Source organism: Ptiloglossa arizonensis, chromosome 6 (assembly GCF_051014685.1).
Source record: "Ptiloglossa arizonensis isolate GNS036 chromosome 6, iyPtiAriz1_principal, whole genome shotgun sequence".
In the NCBI taxonomy this organism is placed as follows: Eukaryota; Metazoa; Arthropoda; class Insecta; order Hymenoptera; family Colletidae; genus Ptiloglossa; species Ptiloglossa arizonensis.
Genome location: NC_135053.1, coordinates 23,352,991 through 23,378,861, shown reverse-complemented (window position 1 = coordinate 23,378,861; position 25,871 = coordinate 23,352,991). Strand labels below are relative to the sequence as shown.

General features: G+C 42.7%; 1 protein-coding gene and 1 pseudogene across 9 annotated transcripts in view; both read right to left on the bottom strand.

Annotated features, from left to right (window-relative positions):
- The window catches only part of LOC143148447 (casein kinase I), a 49,582-nt gene extending 24,894 nt beyond the window's left edge, over window positions 1–24,688 (bottom strand). For 3 of the 9 annotated variants that reach the window (XM_076314773.1, XM_076314777.1, XM_076314772.1), the window contains exons 1-8: window positions 24,040–24,172; window positions 23,667–23,777; window positions 22,755–22,903; window positions 21,462–21,658; window positions 21,174–21,376; window positions 20,825–21,086; window positions 20,051–20,202; window positions 10,099–10,192 (exon numbers count right to left, since the gene is read on the bottom strand). In XM_076314773.1, the coding sequence (XP_076170888.1) occupies window positions 10,099–10,192; window positions 20,051–20,202; window positions 20,825–21,086; window positions 21,174–21,376; window positions 21,462–21,658; window positions 22,755–22,903; window positions 23,667–23,777; window positions 24,040–24,115 (1,244 nt within the window). In that variant the 5' untranslated portion in view covers window positions 24,116–24,172. Of the gene's footprint in view, window positions 1–10; window positions 408–5,822; window positions 6,396–10,098; window positions 10,193–13,946; window positions 14,330–20,050; window positions 20,203–20,824; window positions 21,087–21,173; window positions 21,377–21,461; window positions 21,659–22,754; window positions 22,904–23,666; window positions 23,778–24,039 lie in introns of those variants that run through there. The other 6 variants (XR_012992478.1, XM_076314778.1, XM_076314779.1 and 3 more) reach the window with 6 other exon arrangements.
- On the bottom strand, window positions 4,361–5,969 carry LOC143147881 (uncharacterized; annotated as a pseudogene).
- Window positions 24,689–25,871: the final 1,183 nt, after the last annotated feature.

Below are 25,871 nucleotides of genomic sequence, written 5' to 3'. Positions count from 1 at the left end.
AACAATAAAAGGCTTGAAAATCGCAAGCACTCGATCGAATAGCGGTTTTTTTTTTTTTCGATTTACCACGAGCGACGGCTATCACACGTGCGACGACGTCGTCGTCGTCGTCTCGTAGAAATTGAACAGAAAAAAAAAAAAAAGAAAAAGAAAAAGAACAAAACAATTAACCGTTTTACATTGAACGAAACGAACCGAATTGGATTTGTATCATTTCTTTCGTTTCTCTTGTCACCTGAACCGCAGATCGAACCTCGAAATTCTTCTAATGTTCGCCAAACACCCGGACAACCGCACTGCGAACAGACTTTTCTAACGCACCGGAGAAGAAGACAGACAGGGTTTGGCGCTGTTCGCTGACAATCTTCTCGCCCAATTCCTCGTTTCTCTTGATTCTGTATCACGTTCTACAATAAAATAACAATTTCCTAGTTTTAGAGACGATCGCGAACAGAACCCGAACCTGAGCGACGAAGAGGCTGGGTTTGGTACCGTTCGTCGACAATTTTCTCTCTTTCTCGCTTTGTTCTCGATTCTCGATCGCAGGTTCCGCGACAAATTTACCCCGATACATTTCACCGATTTCTCAACGGTGAAATTTCGATGCCAGACGAAACAGAACCAAGCACTCCACACACGACTGGTAGAGAAAGGTATTGGTAGTGTTCGCGGGCAGTAGACTCGCGCTCGAGTTTCCCTCGTCTTTCGTCTCTCTGGACACTTTCAATGCCGAAACTTCGAATTGCATCGCGTGCACGATCGTCTGTCGAACGTTCACCGTGCATTTTCAAACGCTCCCGAGCGTCCCTCGCGAACGAGTGTTATAATGATCGTCTCTGCGGTAAATTTGCGCGTACACCGCCTCCATCTTGTTTTTTCTCTTGGAAATGGACGCGCGAACAGAACCAACCCCGCGCGACAGGTAGAAGACAGGGTTTTCGAGGTTTGTCGATCGAATGAATCGCGATCGAGTCACGACTCTGTTCTGATCGTTTCGCGAGAAAGGGAAACCTACACGGTACGCTCGAGCGTATCTCGTTTCGTTCCGCACCGAATATTCGGCTCTATAGGTGTAAATAAAAAAAAAAAAAAGAAAAAAAAGAGAAGAGTAGGAGGTGTTAGGTCGAGGAGGGATCGTCGATCGACGAGAAGCCGCGAATCGTTCGCATCGTGAACGAAACGATCGCGAACCTTCGTTCGAACGAATCGATCGACGATTGGATTTGAGAAAAAGAAGAAAAAAAAAAAAAGAAAACAATTGTCGCGAACGCGAACTGTACAGTACGCTCGGATCGATGTTTGGACGCGTTTTTCGTCCGCGATGCTCCCTTAAACGTTCTAGCACAACCGAGCGGGGGCGTTTTTTTTTTTCTTTTCTTTTTTCTTTTTACCTTACTAGTTACGTTTTATCAATCGTTTCACTCGCTTTTCGCGGGACCGTTGTACTGCATTCTGTATGATCGTTGAACCACAGCGCCGACGGGACCTTAACGCTTGGCCGACGAGCGAACACGCTCTCGACGAACAACGCTCGACGAAATTCTATCTTACAGAGAAATTTTGAAACTTACACGGGGGGGAGGAGTTCTTTTTTCAAGCTTCGCGTAGCCCGGTGAGAAGTTTGTTCCCCAGAAATGGAACCGAAATCGGGACGTCGAACGAACACGCTCTCGACGAAATTCTATCTTACAGAGAAATTTTGAAACTTAGAGGGGGAGAGTTCGTTCTTTTTTCAAGCTTCGCGAGAAATTTGTTCCCCAAAAATGGAACCGAAATCGAGACGTTAAGCAAACACGGTCTCGACGAAATTCTATCTTACAGGGAAATTTTGAAACTTACAGGAGGAGAGTTCGTTTTATTTTCAAGCTTCGCGTACCCCGGTAAGAAAATTATTCCCCAAAAATGGAACCGAAATCGAGTCGTCGAACGAACAAGCTCTCGACGAACACGCTCAACAAAATTCTACCTTACAGAGAAATTTTGAAACTTACACAGAGGGGAGAGTTCGTTCTTTTTCCAAGCTTCGCGAGAAATTTGTTCCCCGAGAACCGAAATCGGGACGTTGGAATCGAGATCGGAGAATTTGCTTCGAATTCGAGACGTTCTTTGGAACGAGAAACAACAGCAAGGCGAGTCTCTCGCGTCGTGATCCAGCACCGAGATCGTTCGACGTAGACTCTGATACGTTCGAGAGCGATGCATCCGCGGTACGGCTGATATGGCTGTAGAGATTAAAACTAAACCCTTTGTTTTCTTTTTTTTTTTTTTTTCGAGTCTCGATCGCAGAATCTTCTTTGCTCGCCTAATTCGATCGTCGGGTTACGATCGACCCGATTTACACGTAACCGTCGAAGATCGCTTGAACACGTTTCGTATTAAAAATATAATATCTTTGCTCTTCCCGGTACACGGAGAGTCGTTCGAACAATTACGAAGGACAGCGTATACGTAACACGAAGAGTGGCGGTCTCGTCGGCTAAGCGTTAAACGCCGACCGGTATCTCTCTCTAGGTATCCTCGAAAATTCGGTTCGTGTGTCGACTCGATCGTCGCGGTCTTCGTTCGATTTATCGAAGCCCGCGATCACGAGCACGCGAAACGTGCGACTAACGCACGGTTGATTGGACGTTTCTCCTCGTCCAGTCGTCGAGTTTCGCGACTTTTTTTCCTATGTACAAATCACGGTGTTCGTTGGGTATGCTACATATATATTTATACAATGGGCTCGACCGGGTCCCCGACACGTTCTCGTGCATCGAAATCACGGTGGTCGTCGGTCAATACGAGAACCCGGGAGTCGAGTTCGCTCGAACGAAGATTTCGAACGAGACGGATCTCGTTCGAACGATGATTGGCTACTGTTCGTCCGCGAGAAGAAGACCGACGAGTGCTTCTACCCCCCACTCCGGCTCAGTCTGCTAGATCTCCCTACTATTGGGCGCGTGATCCGCTATTGGCCGAGAACGATCACGCGGACCAATGGAGACACTGCCGCACGATGGTAGAGGGGGCTACTAGACTATGAACCGGAGTGGGGATGTGTTAACCCTTTGAATTCGAGGAGACCCTCGGTGTATTTCTTCCAATTCGGGAAAATTTTGTGACTTGAAATTCGAATTGGAAATTAGGTGTTACAATCTTCTAAGATGTAAACATACGTATGTCAGATATCGAAGTAAAAACTATTCTATTCCGTATTAATTTTCCGATTTGAAAGATTTCATCGAGGCGTCAGTTACAGGTAGCAAGATTGCTCTCATCCCCACTCCAGCTCAGTCTAATAGATCCCCTTCTATTGGGTGCGTCGTCCGCTATTGGCCGAGAACGATCACGCGGACCAATAGAGACACTGCTGCGCGGTGGTAGAGGGAGCTACTAGACTATAAACCAAAGTGGGGATGTGTTAACCCTTTGAATACGAGGAGACCCTCGGTGTATTTCTTCCAATTCGGGAAAATTTTGTGACTTGAAATTCGAATTGGAGAATATTTGGTATTACACTCTTTCAAGATGTAAACATACGTATGTCAGATATCGAAGTAAAAAATATTCCATTTCGTATTAATTTTCCGATTTGAAAGATTCCATCGAGGCGCCAGTTTCAAATTGCAAGAACGCTTCGAGTGCAAAGAGTTGACACTCGATAGAGGTGCGCGGGAACTCGAAAAGGGATCCTCGAGAGTGTCGGTCTACCCGAAAGTTTCGAGAACACCGTTCGTAAACGTTTACCACGGTCAACTTCTCGGTTATAATAATTCGATACCAAGATAACACTACTCGCGATCCGATACAAACAAATTTCTTATCGCGTTCACATTGCACGGTTGCCATAGTATTCTCGAGTGACTCGAGAAACTCGGACGTATTCGAAGATCCATCCTTGTCGAAGATTCTTTCGTTCGATGAAGAATTTTTACTACAAAGGTACTATAAATTCGCAATAAGTTTCGTTCGGGAAGAATTTCACAATATTCTTCCTAGAATTTTCCAAAATCCTAACGTTCTCGAACTTTGGGATCGGGAATTTTCTAAAATCTCAACGTTCTCGAACTTTGGGATTGGAAATCTTCCCAAATCCCAACGTTCTCGAACTTTGGAATTGGAAATTTTCAAAAATCACAACGTTCTCGAACTTTGGGATTGGAAATTTTCTAAAATCCCAACATTTTAAAACTTTGGGATTGGGAATTTTCCAAAATCACAACGTTCTCGAACTTTGGGATTAGAAATTTTCCAAAATCCCAACGTTCTCGAACTTTGGGATCGAGAATTTTCCAAAATTCCAACGTTTTCGAACTTTGGGATTGGAAATTTTCCAAAATCCCAACGTTTTCAAACTTTAGAATCGAGAATTTTCCAAAATCTCAAAGTTCTCGAACATTGGGATCGGGAATTTTCCAAAACCCCAACGTTCTCGAACTTTGGAATCGGTAATTTTCCAAAATCTCAGGAACATCGAACACTCTCGAAAATTCCAACGAAGATTCAAAATTTTACACGAGGAGTCCTCGCGCGTCCACCTCCATACAATACTCGTTCCTTTTCTCGCGAACGGACAGTAGTACACGCGCGAGAAAATCGCGTCATTAGTTATCTCGTGTTCGGTTCGTTCGGGCGTTGATCGTGAACGTGTCTCGTTCGCTGTTACGAGACCGTTCCCGAACGAACGGACGGGCGTCGTAACTTTGTGCGCGATCTTGTCGTTCGCGAACAGTACCTTTCTTTCCTCCTCGTTACGAAGAAGACGCGGGGTCTATCGATTGGCCCGTAACTCGATCGTCCACGAATCGATCGATAGCGAAACTATTGACTAACGAGGGTGGTCTCCACTCGTTTCCAGGACCGTTTGATAGATTCACGGTTCGGGACGACTCCGCGAGGACCGTCATCATCGAAGCCGCGTACTGTACACTCGCGTATCGTCGAGGACCTCCGCGGAGCGTCCTAGCTCGAAACACCGCGTACTCTGTGTGTGCGCGCGATACGTATGTGTACGTGTACGTTCTTCCCTAGAGAACCGAACCGACCGCCAAGTATCTGGGGAAGTTTGTTCGCGAGCATTGTGGATTCCCGTGGCGCTCGTGGTTCGCGCGGGGACATCGGTGCAACCACATTCCGCTTGGTTCACGACATATGGGTAAAGAATCGTTTCTAAAAAAAAATAAAAAAAAAAAAAATAAAAAAATAAACGCGACGGAGACCGGCCTGGATCGTGTGTGTGTTCCACCGTTGCGACGATCGCGGGCTTGTTCCTCGGGCAGGGTGTGTGTAGTGTTCGCTCCGTCCAGGCGATCGGGACTCCACTCGGCGCGAATCTTCTCCGGTCGATCTTCCTGGATCGTCGCGTGGATCGGTGACGCGCCCGATTGGCCCGAGAGACGCGTGCGCGCGCATGCACGCACGCAGCCAGACGCGCACGCGCAGAACGTCGTTCAGAGCGGTTCGCGTGGACGATTACTCCGTGGTCTCGACGATCGCACGGATGATCTAACCTTGCTGCGATACGGTCGCAGGCTCGCCAACCGGTTCACGTGACGACGACGACGAACGTTGCCTAAGAAGACGACGACGACGAGTCTGCTATCGCTGCTGCTGCTGCTTCTGCTGCTGCTGTTGCTGCTGCTGCCGATTCATTTGTACTGAACGCCTGCCCACCGGCCCGACCGTTGGCATGCCCATCCGGATGGGTGGAGCCATTGTTGTCGCGATTGGCGCTTCCAGAAAAGAAAAAACAAACAAAGAAACAAAAGACGCGCGCGAACGACGTCAGCGCGTCACCGTTCCTCATCGTTCGAACGATTTCACCGAACTGTCGCCCGGTTTGTTGACGATAGCTCTCCGCGATTTCCTTCTCTCTGTCGATCGGCTCCCGTGTTCCGTGTCTCGCTTCCTCTCGCCTCGGTCGTCAACGGGGCAGATATCTCTAACGACTTGTCACGGATCGCTGTCGGGACGACGATCGATTCCATATGCGCCACGCTCCCGTGTTGTTGTTGTTGTTGTTGTTGTTGTGGTATGTTTTTTTTATTTTTTTCATTTTTTTTTTATACTTTTTTTCCGTTTTTTCCGTTTTTCCGTTTTCCCCGATGGTCTTTCGTCATCGTGATCGTCTCGGCTCGGCGGCACCGCTTTTGGTCAAAGCGCGTCCGAGAAGGCGTCTGAGCCGGAAGAGGAGAACTCGCGACGAATCGCGATCGTCGGGGCGATCGTCGCGCGAGCGAGCGTATCGAAAGCGAAAAGGCGACGACGAGGTCAGAGATTGAAGGATCGCGAGGCGAACTTTTATCCACGATTTCAGTTTTTCGCCGGCGTCCGCTACCGTGGCACAGGAGATACTATCGCCCCCTCTTTGCCTACTTTCGTGATTTAGAATTAGTGTCTTAGCTTTCGGTTACCTGAAAAAAAATCCAACGAAAGAACATAAAGCGGGATTACCGGCGGGTGTACGACGCCAGATTTCGATGTCTACGAGTTTATAAAGTAAAGAGTGGCGTGTAAACGTATACTGTCCCGGTGTTCTCGACAATAGGTACCGAGAGAGAGGTATGTAGAAGAAAACAGAAACGTGCGTACCGTGCATGCACAATCCGCGAACGACCAACGTCGGTCTGCCCAGTGCCCGATACTCGAAAATCCAACGAGTCGCGCCATTATACTCGATCATCGCCGATTCTACCATCGATCGTCAACCGGAAGTACGGTTACTAATAGTTCTACGGTTCTCCATCGGAATATTTTTCGCGTAAATCGACTAGATTCTTCGTACGCGACCATCAGAATTTTCTTTTTCTATAAATTGACCAAATTCTTCGTACGCGACCATTGGAATATTTTTTTCCATAAATGGACGAAATTCTTCGTACGCGACCATCGGAATATTTTTTTCTGTAAATCGACGAGATTTTTCGTACGTGACCATCAGAATTTTTTTTTCTGTAAATCGACGAGATTTTTCGTACGCAACTATTGGAATATTTTTTTCCATAAATTGACCAAAATTCTTCGTACGCGATCATCAGAATTTTTTTTTCTGTAAATCGACGAGATTTTGCGTACGCGACCATAGGAATATTTTTTTCCATAAATCGACCAGATTCTTCGTACGCGATCATCGGAATTTTTTTTCCATAAATGGACGAGATTCTTCGTACGCGACCATCGGAATATTTTTTTCTGTAAATCGACGAGATTTTTCGTACGCGACCATCGGAATATTTTTTTCCATAAATCGACCAGATTCTTCGTACGCGATCATGGGAATTTTTTTTTCCGTAAATCGATAAGATTCTTCCTACGCGATCATCGGAATATTTTTCGCGTAAATTCGAAACGAGATTCTTCGTACAGTGATCGATCGTGAAATCTAATAGCGTCAAGGTTCGTTGAATCTTGCTCGAGAACGAATCGATAGCCACTCTGTGCGCAACGAAAGAGGAGGTCGTTACCGAGACTACGATATAAATATTTATCACCGTGTGAAAACCGAGCCGTTACTTCGGTACGAACGTGTCAAGAGCCGACTAACTCGCCCGACTATAGTGTTTTCGTGTATCCATCAACGACAGTGTGGTCCAGATGTACGAGTAAACGATCCGATTGAAGATAGGGATCGAAGAAAAGTTAACTCTAAAACGCGTAGATATTCTTTAAAAAAGAAATGTCTGTTGTCGCGCGACGGGTGCTTTATAATTTTGGTAAGTTTCAAAGAGTAAATTGAACACCAAATTTGTAGGCACTTTAATAACGTTATTCTTTATTTCGAATAAAGGATACGGAATGAAAAAGAGTCAATAGTTTCGTAAGAAACGCAATATAAGTATCAAATCGATTGAGAAATTTTGAAAAACGTTCCACGACTCTTTCGATCCCTGGTATAAATTCGTACAAACGATACTATTAGATCATTCGTAAGTCATTTCGTTTTCCAAAATGGAGAATATACAATTTAATAAAACGTTTACATACTCTAAAAAAGTCTTCTTTCATTTTCAGAAAAAAGAAACAAAAAAACGAAACGATTTTCATAAAATAATTTCGTTTTCCAAAATGGAGAATATTCAATTTGACAAAACGTTTACACACTCTAAAAAACTCCTATTTCATTTCCACAAAAAAAAAAAAAAAAAAAAAAAAAAGAAAAACGAAACGACTTACCGAACAAACCGATATCTCTGAACCCGATCGATACTACCGCCCGGTTAACCGTAACCCGTGTAACACCGCAGCGCCCGGATAACCGTAGTCCCCGAGACGACCGAACGAACGTCGAGAGCTCCAGTTTCGCGGCGTTGGACGATAAAGCGGTGTAACCAGTTACTCGAGCAAAGATTTCGTAATAATTCGCCAGCCACGACATCCGGCTACCCTCTCCCTCCCTCTCTCTCTCTCTCTCTTTCTCTCGTTTCGTTACGCTCCTATTCGCCGAGACGTAACGTCGAATATCTTGTAAAGCTAAACGCGAAAGTGGTTTCGTAAGACGCGCGAGTTCAGATTTCCTTCTCGGCCGTTTTTGGGCATCCCGACGAAACGCGAACGATTCACCGGCTCGGTGTTAGTCGAGATCCTCGGTTAAACGCGGAACGGGGAATAACACCGTACGAGTCCTCTACGGATGGATCTCGATTCGTCGAGTGGGCCGCCGTGGATCGTTCGCTCGCCGCGTTCGGAATTCACATTAGCAACGTGGCAAGAAGGTGAAGACAAAGTTACGACAGTACTCCGTCCATCAGCGTAAAAAGACAGAAGCTATTGTTTGTATTTATATATTTGTATATATATATAGATTTCTTTTGTGGCGCTCGACCCTCTATTGGTTATGCAAAAACGAAAAAAAAAAGGAAAAAAAAAAAAAATATACAGATTGTTCAACGTGATTGTAAGGAAAGACCATCCCAGTGCACCCGATAGCAGGCAAACAGACTTGAACGTTGCATTTGGAAAGAATTCTCTCCCGCGACTCGCTCGCGAGAAGTATTTTCACTGGACGAATCGACAAAGCGAGCGACAAAAAACAAAACCGAAACATTTGATCCGTGATTCTACCGAATAGTTCGAGGAAGACACGATAGAATACGAACGGTAGAGGATTCGGGTTTGTAACCGTCGAGGGTGGACGTTGGCTCGGATTGGGGTTACAATCGGTAGAATTCGATGATTAAGATGACGTATTCTTTCCAAATGACAAAGTGCTCTCCCCTTTCCCCTCTCAACTTCTCTCTGGATCGCTAACGATCGAGGGAGAACCATGCCACGGTATCAAGACACCAATCTACCAAAAAGAGTGACCTGCCAAATTAGAGCCGAATGCAACTAACACCGACATCCACATCGAGATCTAGTTCGCAAGCAAAATAAAAGAGTCTGTATATATATATATATAGTTCGGTGAAGAGGAGAGAAAAACAACAAAAAATAAAAAAAAAATAAGTCGTAGTCGTTTCCGCGCGCGCGATCGTTCGAAACGTTCAACCGCGACCATCGTGGTACCAACCGTGGAAATCAAGTACCGCGTACTTGCATTCAACGTACATCATCGTGCACGACGATACTCGATGACGACAACAGGATCGAAAACGAAAGAAACGTGTGAACCAACGCGCGCAACCGATCGAAGGATCGAAACGATCAACGATCGACGAGAAACGAAGAATATCGCGAATCTGATGCGTTTTTTACTCTGGTTTCGTGAATTGACTGCGCGACGATGATCGAATGACCCTGTGTGCAATGTTCCATGCAGAAAAAAAAAAAAATAGAAAATAAAAAAGGAAAAACCCCATTTACAGCACCAAGTGTAACGAGCTCGTTCGAATTGTACAATAATCGTGTCCAACCATCGAGACGTTATCATCGGTGTACAAGGAGGGAAAGAAAAAAATAATTTCGTTTTTCGATCTCGATGGTCAAATCGTCAAAGAAAGGAACGAATCCACGAATCTGGAGTACGATTCGAGTCGAGTGTTAAATTTTTCAACGCGTCGTGAAAAATCGTACGTACACGACCGGTTCGCGAAGCTACGGACAGTGAGACCACACCCTAAATGCTAGGCAGAGCGAGTTATACTTAGGTGCTTATTGCGGCGTGATATAGCAACTCACTTGGACTTCGGCTGCATTTCTCCCACAAGAGCAGCTGTATCCCTACGGTGCAACCTCATACTGACCCTTCGCTCCTGGCCGACAACGCCCGGCGCTGAAAAACACCAGCAAAAAACAAACAATGCATACCGCGGGTAAAGAAACACCAAACGTTACGGTTAACCCTTTTGCTACGGACGAGAAACGTGCACCGTGTGCGGAATGTCTTTACGCGTATTGAGCGCACGTGGACAGTGAACGCCCATGGGCGTTCACCGCACGAGATCGATCGATCGAACAATTATAATCGTAGAGAAAGGGTTAACGATTCGTTATTTTGGTAACTTTGGATCTGGCGAACTGCTCGAAAATTGTATCTTCTCGAGACGAAGGTTTAAAATGTTACTTAAAGGGTGAGTCTACGGTTAACCCTTTTACTACGGACGAGAAACGTGCACCGTGTGCGGAATGTCTTTACGCGTATTGAGCGCACGTGGACAGTGAACGCCCATGGGCGTTCACCGCACGAGATCGATCGATCGAACAATTATAATCGTAGAGAAAGGGTTAACGATTCGTTATTTTGGCAACTTTGGATCTGGCGAACTGCTCGAAAATTGTATCTTCTCGAGACGAAGGTTTAAAAATGTTACTTGAAGGGTGAGTCTAGTAACTTAAGGGTTGGTCAAGCTGTGTATTTGTTTGTATAAAAAAATTTCAGAGATAAAGCGCGTACACGAGTTCCAGCAGTCGTGTAACGCGACTGCAAGGGTGCATCGATGCAGTTATCGTTGCACAGGTTTCCTAAATGGAATTTTATAATTTATTGACTGTTATTCGAGTCTCCTTCGAAAGGTACCAGGGTGTTACTGTCGATAAAATTAACAAGTTTTAAGGTATCGCTTGCACGGTTTCTCGAGAAATGGTTTGTAATATTTTTTCTTTCGACAGACCACTTCGAAAGAGCCAATTAGGAGCAATTGCACGAGCGTGAGAAGCGTGTAATCAAAAGTGTGCAAACACGTACAGGGGAAAATGTTCAGAACGGTGAAACGTTTGTTACAGATGTTGGTAAAGAGTTCAATATCTTGAAAATTATCAATTTTTCCATTAGTACCCTAACGTTTTTTTGTTTCTCTTTATACAGATTCCACTTTTACGATTTCGAGTTTGCCTATCTCCGATAAATACGCTAAGGAACAAGTTTCTTTTGCATCTTCGAGGCCAATCGACTCTGCAATTGCAGTTGAACCTTCCATTGTTGCAATCCCAGTGGTTCTCATACGTATCTTTTCCTTGGATCATTGTTAGAGTATTTAGAAACGATATCGTTCCATCGGTGTTTGTTGTCAATCGTTCGAAAGAAAATCCGAAAGGATCTGTGCAAATAGCCCGTTACAACGCTAAACAGGGATTGAGAAACGCTATCGCGTGATCAAACTGACACAGATTGTTAATAAGAGGCAAAGTATTGGTTTCGAAGACCTCGTTAGGCTTGCTCTTGGTAACAGCATCGTCGAGGGAATAATTGTAAGTAAATACGAAGAGATCGAGACGCTCGAACTTCAACCCTTTGAACCGTAAGTCCCCGAGGAAGCATTATTACGTTTTATTAATACCAACCCCACGACCACGGATAACGTACGAATTCATTATTTCCAACCGTAATAGGACTAAATCGTTACGACACGGAATTAACACATTCGCTCCCGTAACCGTGTTAACCCGAACGGGTTCTGCGAGTTATGAATACAAGTTTCGCAATAATCGACGTAATAATACATTAACGCGTCGTACGTAACATAATAATCGCCTTTGAGAGGCTTTACGATTAAAATAACTATACGCGGCCACGAAAATCCCACGAAATGGAAGTGAACGTGTTAAGTTGCGTGTTAGTTGTTGTACACTGGGTTGTTTGATAAGTTTTGTCGTTTTTTCCATTGTGAGAAAAATACTACTACACTTTAATTTTGAACTGTAAATGCAGAAACTAGTCGACAGATTTATGTGAAGCTTTGTATATGTTCATCAAACGGTAGTAACATTTTTGGAAAAATATAAACGAACCTTCACATATGTTCGCGAAACTTTATTTATGTTCATCAAACGGTAGTACCATTTTCAGAAAAATATAAATAAACCTTCACATATGTTCGTGAAACTTCATATATATTCATCAAACGGTAGTACCATTTTCAGAAAAATATAAATAAACCTTCACATACGTTTGTGAAATTTCACACATGTTCATCAAACGGTAGTACCATTGTTAGAAAAATATAAACGAACCTTCACACATGCTCGTGAAACTTTATTTATGTTCATCAAACGGTAGTATCATTTTTAGAAAAAAATAAACGAACCTAATACCTTCATTGCTCATCGAACGACAAAACATATCGAGCAATCACTATTCCACCTATTACACCTCCATTAGAAATTAGATACTCCGTTATCGAGGGATTAAAAGTTAAAAGAAATTGACCAAGTCATCGATCACGGTGATTCGTTCTAGCGAGAACGACAGAATGGTAACTCGTGTAACTATTTCAGAACTTCGAAAGGTTAATGCACGCGTGCACCCAGGAACAAGAGTTGCAAAACGCATTCGCAGTCGTGCAGCGGCTCGAGTCGAAAGAATGAGAAACACGAGATCACGGTGTCGGTTTGACAACAGGAAGACAGCTCGCGTTTTAAACGATCATTGTACGCGTATCGATCCAGGTGGTTTCGTGTCGTAGCTCGTATCGAGTAATCGGTGATTAATAACAATCGTTGGAGAAATCGGAGACGATTCCGATCGAATTATCGCGTTCGTTCGTTCGTCAATTGGTATCGCGTCGAACCGACCACCCGATCGTGGTTTCTCGTCTGCAATCGCAACGATCTTTTAGTTTCCAAGTACACGCGGCGTGTTTCTCTTTCCCGCGTAATTGACATTAATTCGGTGATTACAATAGTGTGACGGTAAAATAACCTAGAACCGTGGAATTCGAAATGTGGGACACTCCGTGTACTTCGTCAGCCGCGGAGGATACACCGTTCTGAGAAAAGATCTACGATTCGAAAAGAATAACCATTGTCGGGCCTGGCGTTCCAACGATCGACGAGTGTCGCTGTATAACGTTTACGACGGTGTGTACACGATGCGTACTCGAGACGGAAAATATTGCAATTTTCACGTGAAATTTACCAACGAATGTTCGAACGATTTCGCGATATCGCAACGCGAGAGGAATGGACGACCTTTCACGCTTGGCAATTTAAATGGAAAAAGTTCTCGAATCGAGGAATAATTTCTAAAAAAAAAAAAAAACGAAGCAACAGCGTGACAACGCGGGTATTTTTTTTTCACCGAAAGAAAATGAAAGAAAAAAAATTGAAAAAGAAAAAACGATACACGCCTCCGTGAAGAAAGATGATGCGACACAGAATTGATAAAAGAAGAATGATTCTCCTCTGGATCGGTCGGTGTTCCCCGTCGCTTATGAAACATCTCGAGGAACAACCGAGAGGATCCACGTTCAACGCGCGGTACAATTTCGTTTTTCCATTCAAGCCAAGTGAGAACAAATTTTGACAAGGATAATCGACAATGTCGTGTGGTGAAATAAATAAAGAGACCAGTCCTTGAATGGAAAAACATTTATTTGCTACTTCATCACCATCATCATCATCATCATCATTATCATCATCATTATCATCATTATCATTATCATTATCATCATCCATCATCATTATCATTATCATCATCATCATCATCGTCGTCGTCGCTATTAATAAAAATAGAATAATTACAAATAGACGCGCGACTGCGAAGACTCCCTGGATAAATGAAGAAAAAAAAAGAAAAGAAAAGAAAACAAAGAAACAAAACAAGGGAGGAAAAATGCGCGAAAATGAAATAACAACGACGCTATCGTATCATCCAGCGTTTAGGAAGAAGTCATTACTATTCACAGCTTTCCCGGCAATTTGGCGAATCAACTGAATACACGTATGCGCGTGTGTGTGTGTGTATGTTTGCACGCGCGTGTCGAAGTTGTTATTGTCACGTGAACGAAAGAAGCCCTTGAGATTACAAATCGCGCGTAGAAATTGTAGAGAAGTATCTTTTTTTCTTATATCGTTTCTATCTAAGCTTTGGTAACCTTTCTGGATCTCGAGGTGCTTCTTTTCGTTGGATCGAAATCGGTCATCGTGATTCGAGAGGCCACGATCGTCCGATCGTCGTCGAACGATTTACTTTCTGCGAACAAACGACGTATGAGAGGATTAAATGCGAAAACTGTTACATCGAAACGTGAACCGACGCCATGTGTTTGAGAATTATTACGCGAACCGAACTAGCATTCTGGAGATCGAAATTGAACGATCAACGTTCCGATAGATTCGATTACGCGACTAAAATAATCGTCATTTGCTACGTATGAGCTACGTTTGATCATCTATCGTCGTTGATCCCGTAATTGTGAAAAAAAAAAAAAAAGAAAGAAGAAAAAGACTGTTCCAAGTTTCCATCTAAACCAGTTCGAATCGAATAAAATACGATCGTGTACGATGATTAAATTCGCTCTGGTTTGTTTCTTTTACCGTTTAATACCAATTACTTCATTATACTTCTTTTACCGCGATCATTCTAACCAAATGTAGGTTAGGCTTAATAGCAGCCAAGGTGAGCCGCGCCTTTACAACGCTCTGTATATATCGCGTAATTTTATACGCTGTTGTAACGTCTTTATTACGGTAGATAAATTCACGAACTACTCGGTGGCAGATCGTAATTATCGAACTAGCTAGCTTCCATTATACCGTTCCCGAACAGTGTTAGAGGACTTTATCAATATTATTAAAACAGACTGGTTTTAATTTAAATCCGATTCGACGAGTAAATTACCGTTCAAACGCGCGATTATTTAATCACGTCCATATCTAATCGTTTCCAACAACCCCGTTACCGTGGAACGTGTAAACGTTCGCTCCTCGATAGACTTCAGAAACATCCTACGCGCCTAATCCTCTCACGTTGGTTCATTGCTTCTTCCGTCGCGCCGGAATCCCAAACAAACGAACGCGACACGCTCGGCTAACTCTTTGAGGATCGGCGGATTCCAACCGATCGGAAAACTCGATACGAATTCGACCTTTGAAATGTTCAAACATTGATATCTGTCTTCGTCGGTAACCACTACCTCAAAAAGTTAACGTGCTCGCTGTACGTAGAATTTCAGTCAAGTTTGACACGTAGGATTTCCAGCTCTCCCGAATCTTTATCTCGATCGAATGAACAACGATTGCATCGAGAGAAGATTTCTCTACTCTCGTTTGTAGCATATGAAAACGTCGAACGAGCAACGAACGCCTCGACGACGATAAACATTGTTCACGATTACAATACACGCGTAAAAAACTCGATGAAACGATCGGGATTGAACAACGATTAAACAAACGAACATCGAGACATTGATTTCGCAAGATTGATCAATTACACGATGAGAGTACGAGTATCGTTCCGAGCCTCGAGGTACACGCTAGAAATCATCGTCTCGTTCCCCACGGTTTTACCGTTTGGTCGAGAATCGGTGGATCTTGACGACCGATAATCATTTTACACGTGGGTACTACTTTCTTTCTTTTTCTTCGCGCGTACTCCTTTTATAATTTACCCGTTTGCTCGTTTCTGGATAAAGAACAGTGTTTGATCGTGTTTGAGATCGAGAGACAATGGCGAGCTAGAAACTTCCTCAAAGCGAACCTCGAGACTCCGATGATGGTCGATGATAAACGAACGGTTTCTACGCGTCGATGCGTCGAATTAAAACACGACACCTTAGAGAACTAACTCTACGATTATTGTGTAAGACACAATATTTGATACAAATCGTGCTGGATCTCGATTCCTACGTTCGGTGAGCGAGTGTTCGAGGCGCGTTGCTTCGGTGCGTGAACGCTCGATTATGTATTGACAATTGTACGAAAATTGAAATGCGCCTCGAAAGCGTCGAAGAGCACGAGACAATACGGTTTCGTGTTTCACGGGGAACAAACACGCTCGGTACACGATTCAATGCGTCACGTAGCGGTAAGAACGAACCGAGCACGACGGCTTCGCTGAACGTTGTCGAATGGTTTTTTTTTTCTTGAAACGAAAATCGTGTGTAAGAAAGGAAAAAAAAACTCGCTATAAAATATTAAGAATCTTGTATACGAATGAATATCAGATGAACGTTCCCTCCCAAACTTTCGGTGTAAAAATTGAATGAAAATCGTGTATAAAAAAGGAAAAAAAATACTAAAAGAATATTGAAAGTATATAAAAATGAATGCTGGACGAATATTCCCTCCCAAACTTTCGGTGTAAAAATCAGACGAAACTTATGTATAAAAGAGACAAAAACAAATATTAAAAATTATGTATAAAAATGAATACCGGACGAACATTCCCTCCCAAACTTTCGGTGTAAAAATCGGACGAAAATCGTGTATAAAAAAGGGACAAAAAATATTAAAAGAATATTGAAAGTATATAAAAATGAATGCTGGACAAATGTTCCCTCCCCAACTTTCGGTGTAAAAATCGGATGAAAATCGTGTATAAAAAAGAAAAAAAAAATACTAAAAGAATATTGAAAGTATATAAAAATGAATGCTGGACAAATGTTCCCTCTCAAACTTTCGGTGTAAAAATCAAATGAAAATCGTGTATAAAAGAGACAAAAAAAAATATTAAAAATTATGTATAAAAATGGATACCGGACAAACGTTCCCTCTCAAACTTTCGGTATAAAAATCCGATGAAACTCGTGTATAAAAGAGACAAAAGAAAAATACTAAAAAAAATATTAAAAATCATGTATAAAAATGAATACCGGAGAAATATTCCCTCTCAAATTTTCGATGTAAAAAATCAGTCTGAGGAGTACTTATATCAGTTCTTCGAGTAGTCCCTTAATCGTATAAAAAACGGTGGACGAAATTGCGAAAACTACTCTAAAAATAGGAGGAACTCTCGGGAGTTTCGCTCAATTTTTATTACACGAACGATCAAAGTCTCGGGGGAGTTTTTAAGAGCACTTGCATCGAAGTCACAGCAGAACTTCCGTTCAACGGACGAAATTTTACCGGATACCGGATTTACCGAACTTTGATAGGTTGGAATACGTTACGACAATATTGACTGACCATTCAAGGACACCAAGGGGCTCCCCCCACTCTACCATCTATCCCCACTACCTTACCTTATCGAGCAAACCTGCAGCCACGAAAAAGTGGGGAACTCGTTGGGCGTGGATCGAAAATAAATGATCGATGATTCGTACGATAGATCCAGGAAATAAATAATCACAAACGTCTATAATTTTTTCGAATCTCGTCTGCGTATTAAGACGCTTCGAAGGCATTGATTTAAATCTTAAATAAATAGAATTTACCCTTGAATGTAATCTTACGAGTATCTATTATCTAAATAAAGAATCATTGAACGGTGTTCCACTGCGTTCGCTTCGATCTGCAATGAACGATTTCGTATGAACGAGATCTGGCAACCGGATCGACAACCTCTCCTCTCTAATTCTAATTCAAAAATAACGTGACGCGAGAAAGCGATAAAATCTTCGTATGAAAATATACCATCTTCGTATAAAAACGCGTGTACTAAAAGTTAAAGAGAATTCTCGTTAAACACCTATGCGCGCTGCGTATAGAGGCGTTCTTATTAATATCTAAACCCACGTATATTCTAACGAACGGTCCAATTGTTGCATTTGCTATTCTCTTTGTTTACCATCGATCACCGATTTCTGTTAATCGAATAACCGTTCCGCTATGGTTAAACTAGTCTCCCCTATTTTATCTACACTCGTGGTTCCTTAACGTACGTTAGTTACTGTGGTTTGGTATATGTGAGTATACATTCTAGGACCTAAACGCCATAGTAAAATAGATACGAGAAACAATTATTCAGTTTCGTTGATCGTAACGATCGATCGAAATAAAACGAACCGAGCTAACCGTGAACGAATAATCGATCCTAATTGAACGTCGATCGGTTTGAGAAGAAAAACAATTCGAAAATTGCCATCGAACCTGTAATGTTTTAACGAAAATCGAACGTCGTCAAAAAGAGGCACTTGCTTGCCAAATCCAAATCGTATCCAATCACTTAAGATGCCTACCAACGATGGTTCAAAACACGATGGATAACGTGGTGAACGAACAATATACACATTCGTTTCACCAGTTTAACGAACGCTTGAAAGAAATTGAAACAAAGTGTGCAGTTCACGGTTCAGGTTACACCCTTGTTGAACTATGAACGTTTAGGCCGTATCGTGAGAGAAGAGTTACACCTAACCCAAGACAACAGGTGCAGAGAAGAAAAACATTAACGTGATATTAAATTGATCCTCGATAAATATCCCCTAAATGTGTGCACGGCAGCGTCAAGAACAGTAAAGACGAAGTTCACCGCCTTAAAGATTACATCCCTCTATAGATCTTCTTACACGAGCCGAATCGCCTAATGAAAATTCGCTCGGTGGTATAAGAACGTTACCTATAAACACAGAACACGAATCACGGTACGAGTACAAACTCTGAATGCAAGTAAACGGATCGAGAAGGATGCCCTTCGGAGTATTAAAATTGCCTTGCGACTTACAACATTGCTCGAACGAATCGCTCGAATTCGATCCGTGATTAGAAAGCATCCGAGTCGGTTCTAACTATCCTGGTCCCTGAATTATTCTCTTTTTTTATCATTACTCGACAGGAGTGCAAAGCTTCCGTAAGGTACGCGTTTTGCATATTTCGTGGATCGTCTACCCGATTTATGGGACTCCGTGTATTGTTCGTATTTCCGTTCACGGATCCTCGAATGTTAGTTACACGCCACGGTGTTCGTTAACGAACTCAGAGTCGCTTCGAAGTCGTTCCTATTACTTTCACGATCCTTGGACCTAGCCGAGGAGTTTCCAGCGCTCGAAGGAATCGATTCGCCTTTGAATTCTTTGGAGTGGGCAAACTGTTCTCTTCGCGCGAAACGCACCGTTTTCCATTCGAACGTATATAACCCCTGTCTCCGATCGTGAGAAATCAAATGGTCCTTGACGGTGTCGCGCTCGGAGAACAAATCGTGATTGGACTCAACGGATGAACGTCTAAAAAGAATCGTCCTTTTCGTCAAAAATTGACTATTCCGTGGTACCTATTCTCTGGTATCTATTCCGTCGTCTGATCAGCAACTGAGTAAAAAAAAAAAAAAATACTAGGTCGTTCGTATACGCTGGAAAGAACTTGGCCGACTTACGAGCGGATGTGTTTATCGACTTTTCTAACCTCTGCGAGGAGATCGAACTCCCCTGTTCACCGGAACGAAACGTTTTCGGCTATTCCTCCTCGGTCAGGTCCAGGCTCTTCGAACTGCCATCAGCGACAGATCGACGTATATCTTAAACATTCCCAGAAAGAAAGAGAAAGCTTTTCTCCGCTAGGAGGACTCTTGGAATACGTTATTTGAAGAACTCGTTTCCCTTGTCGAGGAATTCCATCGTTCTCGGAACGGTTCACACGGGGCGTCACGAGTCTCGCGGGCGCCTAGACGCCGAGTTCCGAGTGTCGAGGTCTCCTTGTTGTCGCGACCTTGTTCCTCGTCCACGCTACCAAAGCAATTCAGCGAGCCAGATGCTTTGGTAGCGCACGATGCGTATGAGTAGACGTGATTTTTTTGCTCGATTGTATTGCGAACGGACCTCGCGGTCTATGTCTTTCTCGCGGTGTCCCAGACTGGGACCGGTTACGTCCAGGGACGCTACATCCGGTACTGCTCTAACCGGGGACGATTTAAACGTAATGAACTCGCACGAATCGATCGAGCGTGTTGGCGCGTGTCCGAACGCGAGCTGCGTTTCTCGCTCGATAATAGCCTGCTGCTGCTGGCTAAAACATAATTCTGGGTAGAATTTTATTTTACCTTGGAGATCACTCTTATCTTGATTGTCCTGATCGCGCAGTGCCTCCAACGCCTCGCGTCTCGGCCGCATACTTCTCAGATTCGAGGTCGTTCCCACTGTCGGGCCCACCGTCGCCACTGACGCGTTCGCTAGACACTGCCGTGTGTAGGGCCTGAAACGAGGAACATTTATATGCAATAAGAAACCGCGATACACCAACTCGAGACCGTTAAAACACGAATCGATCGATTGGTTTTAGCAAAATGGTTGTTTTTATGACGCAACGATCTGTACGGTTAAAGAATCATTCGTTCGAGTGTCTTCGTCGCCCAGGGAGATGTCTTTGAAACGATTACGGAGGGTCAGATCGGGTAAAAATTCTCCCTGGGTGTTGCCAACTGACCACCTGTCTGTCCCGTGTTCCTCCAATGATCTCACTGACCGATCCGTTACTTTCGAACACGCGATCCTCGGACTACTTTATCCTTGCGAAGTACGAGTGTTTCGTTCGCGTATTACCGGACGATTGAGAAACCGATCGAAAAATGAAAAGCAAAGTTTCGGCGAAGGGAAATGTCGTATTTGATTAGCCCTGTTGTTAAAGGCGTATATTTCCCGATTCATTGACCCAGCCGCCAAGAATAGAACGTACTGGGTAATGAAATGACCATGCTATTTATACACATGAAAGAACGGCATGGTGGAGACGCGATCGCCAACATTTTCACGTCTGATTTCGTATACGCGGCGTTTGCGCGGACGTACCGCTTAATTCTGTCCGCTCGGATACCAACCTTGATCGATGTTCCTGATCGTTATTGGTCCCAGAGGGCAGCGCCGCGTTTGTTTGTTGCGAGTGCATCGGCGCCTGTTGCGCCGATGGCAACGTTGGTTGCCTCACGTTGCCGAACTTCAACATATTCCAATCGAAGACGTAGTCGTAAGTGAAGCCCTGTCCGTGGAACAGTGTCCGGAAGAGTTGCCGAAGATACGAGTAATCTGGCCTTTCCTCGAAACGTAATCCTCGACAATACCTTAGGTACGACGCAAACTCTACTACAATAACAAGATTCTTATTCGAATACGAAACAATTGGGGTTCGTCGTTGGCTTGGTAAAATGCAACGCGAGAACGAGTATTTACCAGAATAACCTTTGCACAGTTCCTCGACGGGTGTAGACATTTTCTTCTCAGAAATACGTTCGTATTTTTGCCTCTTCGTCGCTGCTTTCAAGCCTTGCCAGGGCAAACTACCTCTGTTGAAGTACATAAGAACGTACCCTAAGGATTCAAGGTCGTCTCGCCGTGATTGCTCAATTCCCAAATGTGTATTAATGCTCGCGTATCTGTTTATATACAAATAAATAGGTTTAAGAATACACCGTGAAACGTACATTGAAGGAGAAGAGAGTGGTATATTGATTAACAAACCTGGCCGTTCCCGTTAGATTCTTGTTCTCTCGGTAGGGTATGTGTTTGTGAGTACGACCATCGCGATATTTCTTAGCCAAACCGAAGTCTATAATGTACACGAGATTTCCTTTCTTTCCCAATCCCATCAAAAAATTATCCGGCTTGATGTCTCGATGGATAAAGTTGCGACTATGAATATAATCCGTTCTACTTATCTACAAGAAAAGAATATAAAAATACAATTTACCATTTTTCAAACAATTAAGTTTTCGTTAGCACAAGCATAACTAAAAACCGGGAAACGTTAATAAGTCCGTCGTATGTTAATAATTACTATAAATTGATACAATTAAAGGAAGAGAGGAAGTTCCACTTTGTTTGACATATATTTTAAGGTCATTATCTATGGTAACTAATAGTATAGGACTGACAAAGTTTATTAGAGAATGAAAATTGTTTACGAAAAATCTGTAAACAAGAAACAAGAAAATTTGGGGAACAAATGCAGAAGAAGAAGAAAAACTTTTCACGGATGCACTTGTTTTTCTCTATGTTTGTTCCACATTTAGACTGATACCAGAATAGTTCTTTGCTGAATGTATTTTGCTTACAACCAGAGCTTTATATACTAGCTTCAGCTCCTCTAAAAACACTGTTTTTGTTGAGATCACGAAGCTTTATCAGCTAACCAAGTCGTTGGCTGATAAGGATGTTACTCATATTGTCATTTAATTCACCAATGGAAAACAGAATAACAAATACTTGCACACAATCACTATATGAACTTTGAACAGCACAATATACACTCTGTAGTTGCAACGATACCATAGAAACATAAACAGAATTAAAGATCCGAATTTAAGAACAATGAGATGAAATTGTATGCATAATCTTTTATCTTTCATTGGAGAATGAGTCAGTATATCTGTTTGAAAATACATAATGGAAAACCTTGTATTACAAATAGTGTAATTTGTTATTATTAACCTCAGAAATTAGTCAAAAGTAAGAACATGGATCTTGATGCAAAATAGGTAAAAATATTAAGATACTAATACACTGTAAAGCTATTTAAGCACAAGACAGTGGTGTAAGTAATTTTTGTTATTCGATTATCTTAAAATAAACTTAGTATTAAAATTAAAGAAAGATAACACACGTACAAAAGGGTTGTACAACAACTTACCACACGATTGCAACAAAAATTAAAATAACAATAAACATTAGTAAGAAAAATCTAATAATAATAATAATACGAATACAACAAAGAAGTCTTTTGAAACATTGATTTGTATAAAAATTATTATTTACCAACTGATCGGCGAGAAGCAAAACTGTTTTTAAAGAAAATCTTCTTGAACAGAAATTAAACAGATCCTCCAGCGACGGACCAAGTAGCTCCATTACCATTACATTATAGTCACCTTCCGAGCCACACCATTTTATAGTAGGTATGCCAACTGAAACATTACAATAAAGTATTTTTGACAATGATACAAAGCAAAATATATTTGTTAAAATTTCTAAGTGGTATATTGAAATTCTTTTGAAATAAAGCCTTAGAAAGAACGTTACTGTCGTAGAAGAAAACAGGGCAATGTTAACATTTATATTGTTATTGAGAATCCACATAACAACACACCCAATTTTCTATGTAAGAAAATTTTATATGAAAATTGTTCACCAATAATAACAAATTTTTATTTATACTGTAACATTTGAAATCGTTTAAAATACACAAAGTATCATGATCTGCGCGTTAAGAATAAAACACTTAAAGAAAACAAAGATCAGAATATTATTAATTAATAAATAGAATAAAACGAATTAATGCAAGTTCTTTAATCAATACACACGTAAGATTTTTATTTGTAATTTTATACTTCAGATTACCAGATATTAAAATTTCCATACATGTAACTAAAAACCATTTGAATTATTCAACTAATAAAACTCGAGCATAAATATGTAATCATTAAAACGGTAAAGTCCATATTATATTGTCACAAAGAACAGAGGACGAGGGTGGGGAAGAAAGGAGTAACATAGGAAAAGGGGAGGGGAGGAGGGAGAGCGAGAGAGAAGGTTCAGTGGCCAGACCTCAACCAGCTGTCCAACAAACAAACACAAAATTCTGACGGTTCTCGGCCGACAGTGAGTTTCGAAATATTCGTCGGATTCCCGATGATTCGCGAGACGTCTTAGAAACGAAACTTTACTCACCACCTCCTTGCATCATCTTGTAGAACTTGGATTCTATGTGTAACTGCGGATGCCGCGTTTTTATGCATTCTAGCTTGATGGCGACTTCCTCGCCGGTGGAGATGTTAGTACCTAAGAACGACAAAAAGGCCAGAGGCCCGGTCACGCGGTCGCCAGACAAAACAAAATTTATAGGGGAAAAAAAGGTTGGAAAAAAACATATACGTGTGCACGGGGGAGTTGGCGCATTCATGCGTGTCGTAGGGCAAATATGTAACCAACTACCGTGAGTAGGTGGGTGGATAGTGTGTACGTGCGTCTGTATGTGTACATGGGAGGGGAGAAGGCACAAGTAAAACGTAAATGTCGAAAAGGTAGCAACCAAGAAAGTTACCTAGGTAAATGTCGCCGAAGGAGCCGCTTCCGATTTTCCGTCCGAGCCGGTACTTATTACCAACGCGTAGCTCCATCCTCCAGGCTCGCGGGTCTCGTGAAGAAAAGTAGCACGGAGCAAGGAAAGACGACTTTTAGGCAGCCGACTCGAGGAGCGCTCAAGAGGCTCCGATGGTGGTGTAGTTTAAACGAGATCTGGCCGCCGTGTTACAAACTGGACGGGGCCTCCATCTTTGATCGCGTCGCCGTTCGCGGACCTACGGGCATTTCTTCTTCTTTCTCTCCTCGAAGGAATAGCTGCTGCTGCTGCCTCTTCTTCTTCTCGCTGCGATGGCGGCCGCGCTGCTGATGGCGCTGCTGTCGTTGTCGCCGTTGTTGTTGACGGCGCTGCGACCGCTGCTGCCAGACAGAGTTCACCACAACAGAGATCACCGATGAGGAGACTGTCGTACCCGAAAGGCTTGCCCCCCACAGGGGGTGGTTGATCGTTCGTCCTTGTACTTCGCGAGTTTAGTAAGCCCGAGAACGCGCTACGACGAGCAACACCACCGGATCTTGCGAAGTACGTCGATCCGGACTGAGTAGCGCCAAGTACCCGCCAATGGGAGCGTGAACCGCGTAAGGGCATCTGCCCTTTCGCTACGTAGATCCGCACCGGAGACCGAATGGCAGACACCAGTTATGGCCGTCTACGATTCACACCGATTCGAAGGTTCACCCCCCCCTACTTGCTATTTTTTACGCGCGAACGCAACACGTCTTTTTTTTTCCGGACACTCGATCATGGAATCGATAACCAACCGTTCGCGCGAATTTATCACGACACTGTATCACTTTCGCTCACTTTCTACGACGCCGTTACTAGACAAGTCCTGTTCCCAGTGTCGCACGCTCACTTACTCCCGACCACGACCACCGCGACGACACACGATAAAAGACGAAGACGCACGAACACAAGCGCCGAACGCATTTCGACACGCCTGAAAACCTTCCGCGTCATCTGGTGAACACTGGTTGAATAGTGCTCGATAGCAGACCCCAATCGCTTTCGCAACAATGTTATTCGAAATAATTATATTAAATAACGCATTACTCGGTACCACGATTACTTCACGTTTTCGAAACACGATCACGTTGCGTTCTTCCCGATGAATAATTTTGCAACTGATAATCGTGCGGCCGAGATGATAAAATAATAAAATGATCAATCGATAATTCCGATGCAAATATTTTGATTGCACATCGATACGCGGTTCTCAAATTATGGTTCAACGTATTGAAATCTTTACATGTAACTGTCGCTGTTTTAGCTGCGTAGTGGCTCTTGTATATTTCCATATCGTCATGCGATCCAATCATTAAATTGAAAGGAATGTCTCGACTATTATTTGAAACTAGTGTTACATCGAGTAAATTGATACTTCATCTGAATCGAAATAACGTTATTGAAGATAAAAGACTGAAATGTTCTTTAAGTCGTTATCTCTTATTTAAACTTTTAATAGAAATGTTAATTTATACTAGATATCGATAATCGGGTACCGGACCGGAAATGCGATTAGACATTAAAAAGGACTATTTAAAATAGTATTTCAAATACAGTCAGATTCGGTTTTTGCGTTTAATTCAAATAACTCGGTAATTTTGTTGTCATAGCAATAAAAATAAAATAGAATTTCATTTCAATTATAATGGATCAAACTTGGAAGATGAACAGCTTACAGTTTACTATTTGAAAGGGGCACTTTACTCGGCTCTAAAAGGAAAAAGGAAAGTTAATAAGATCCACATACTATTACAACAGATTACCGTTTGCAAATATTACGCAATAAT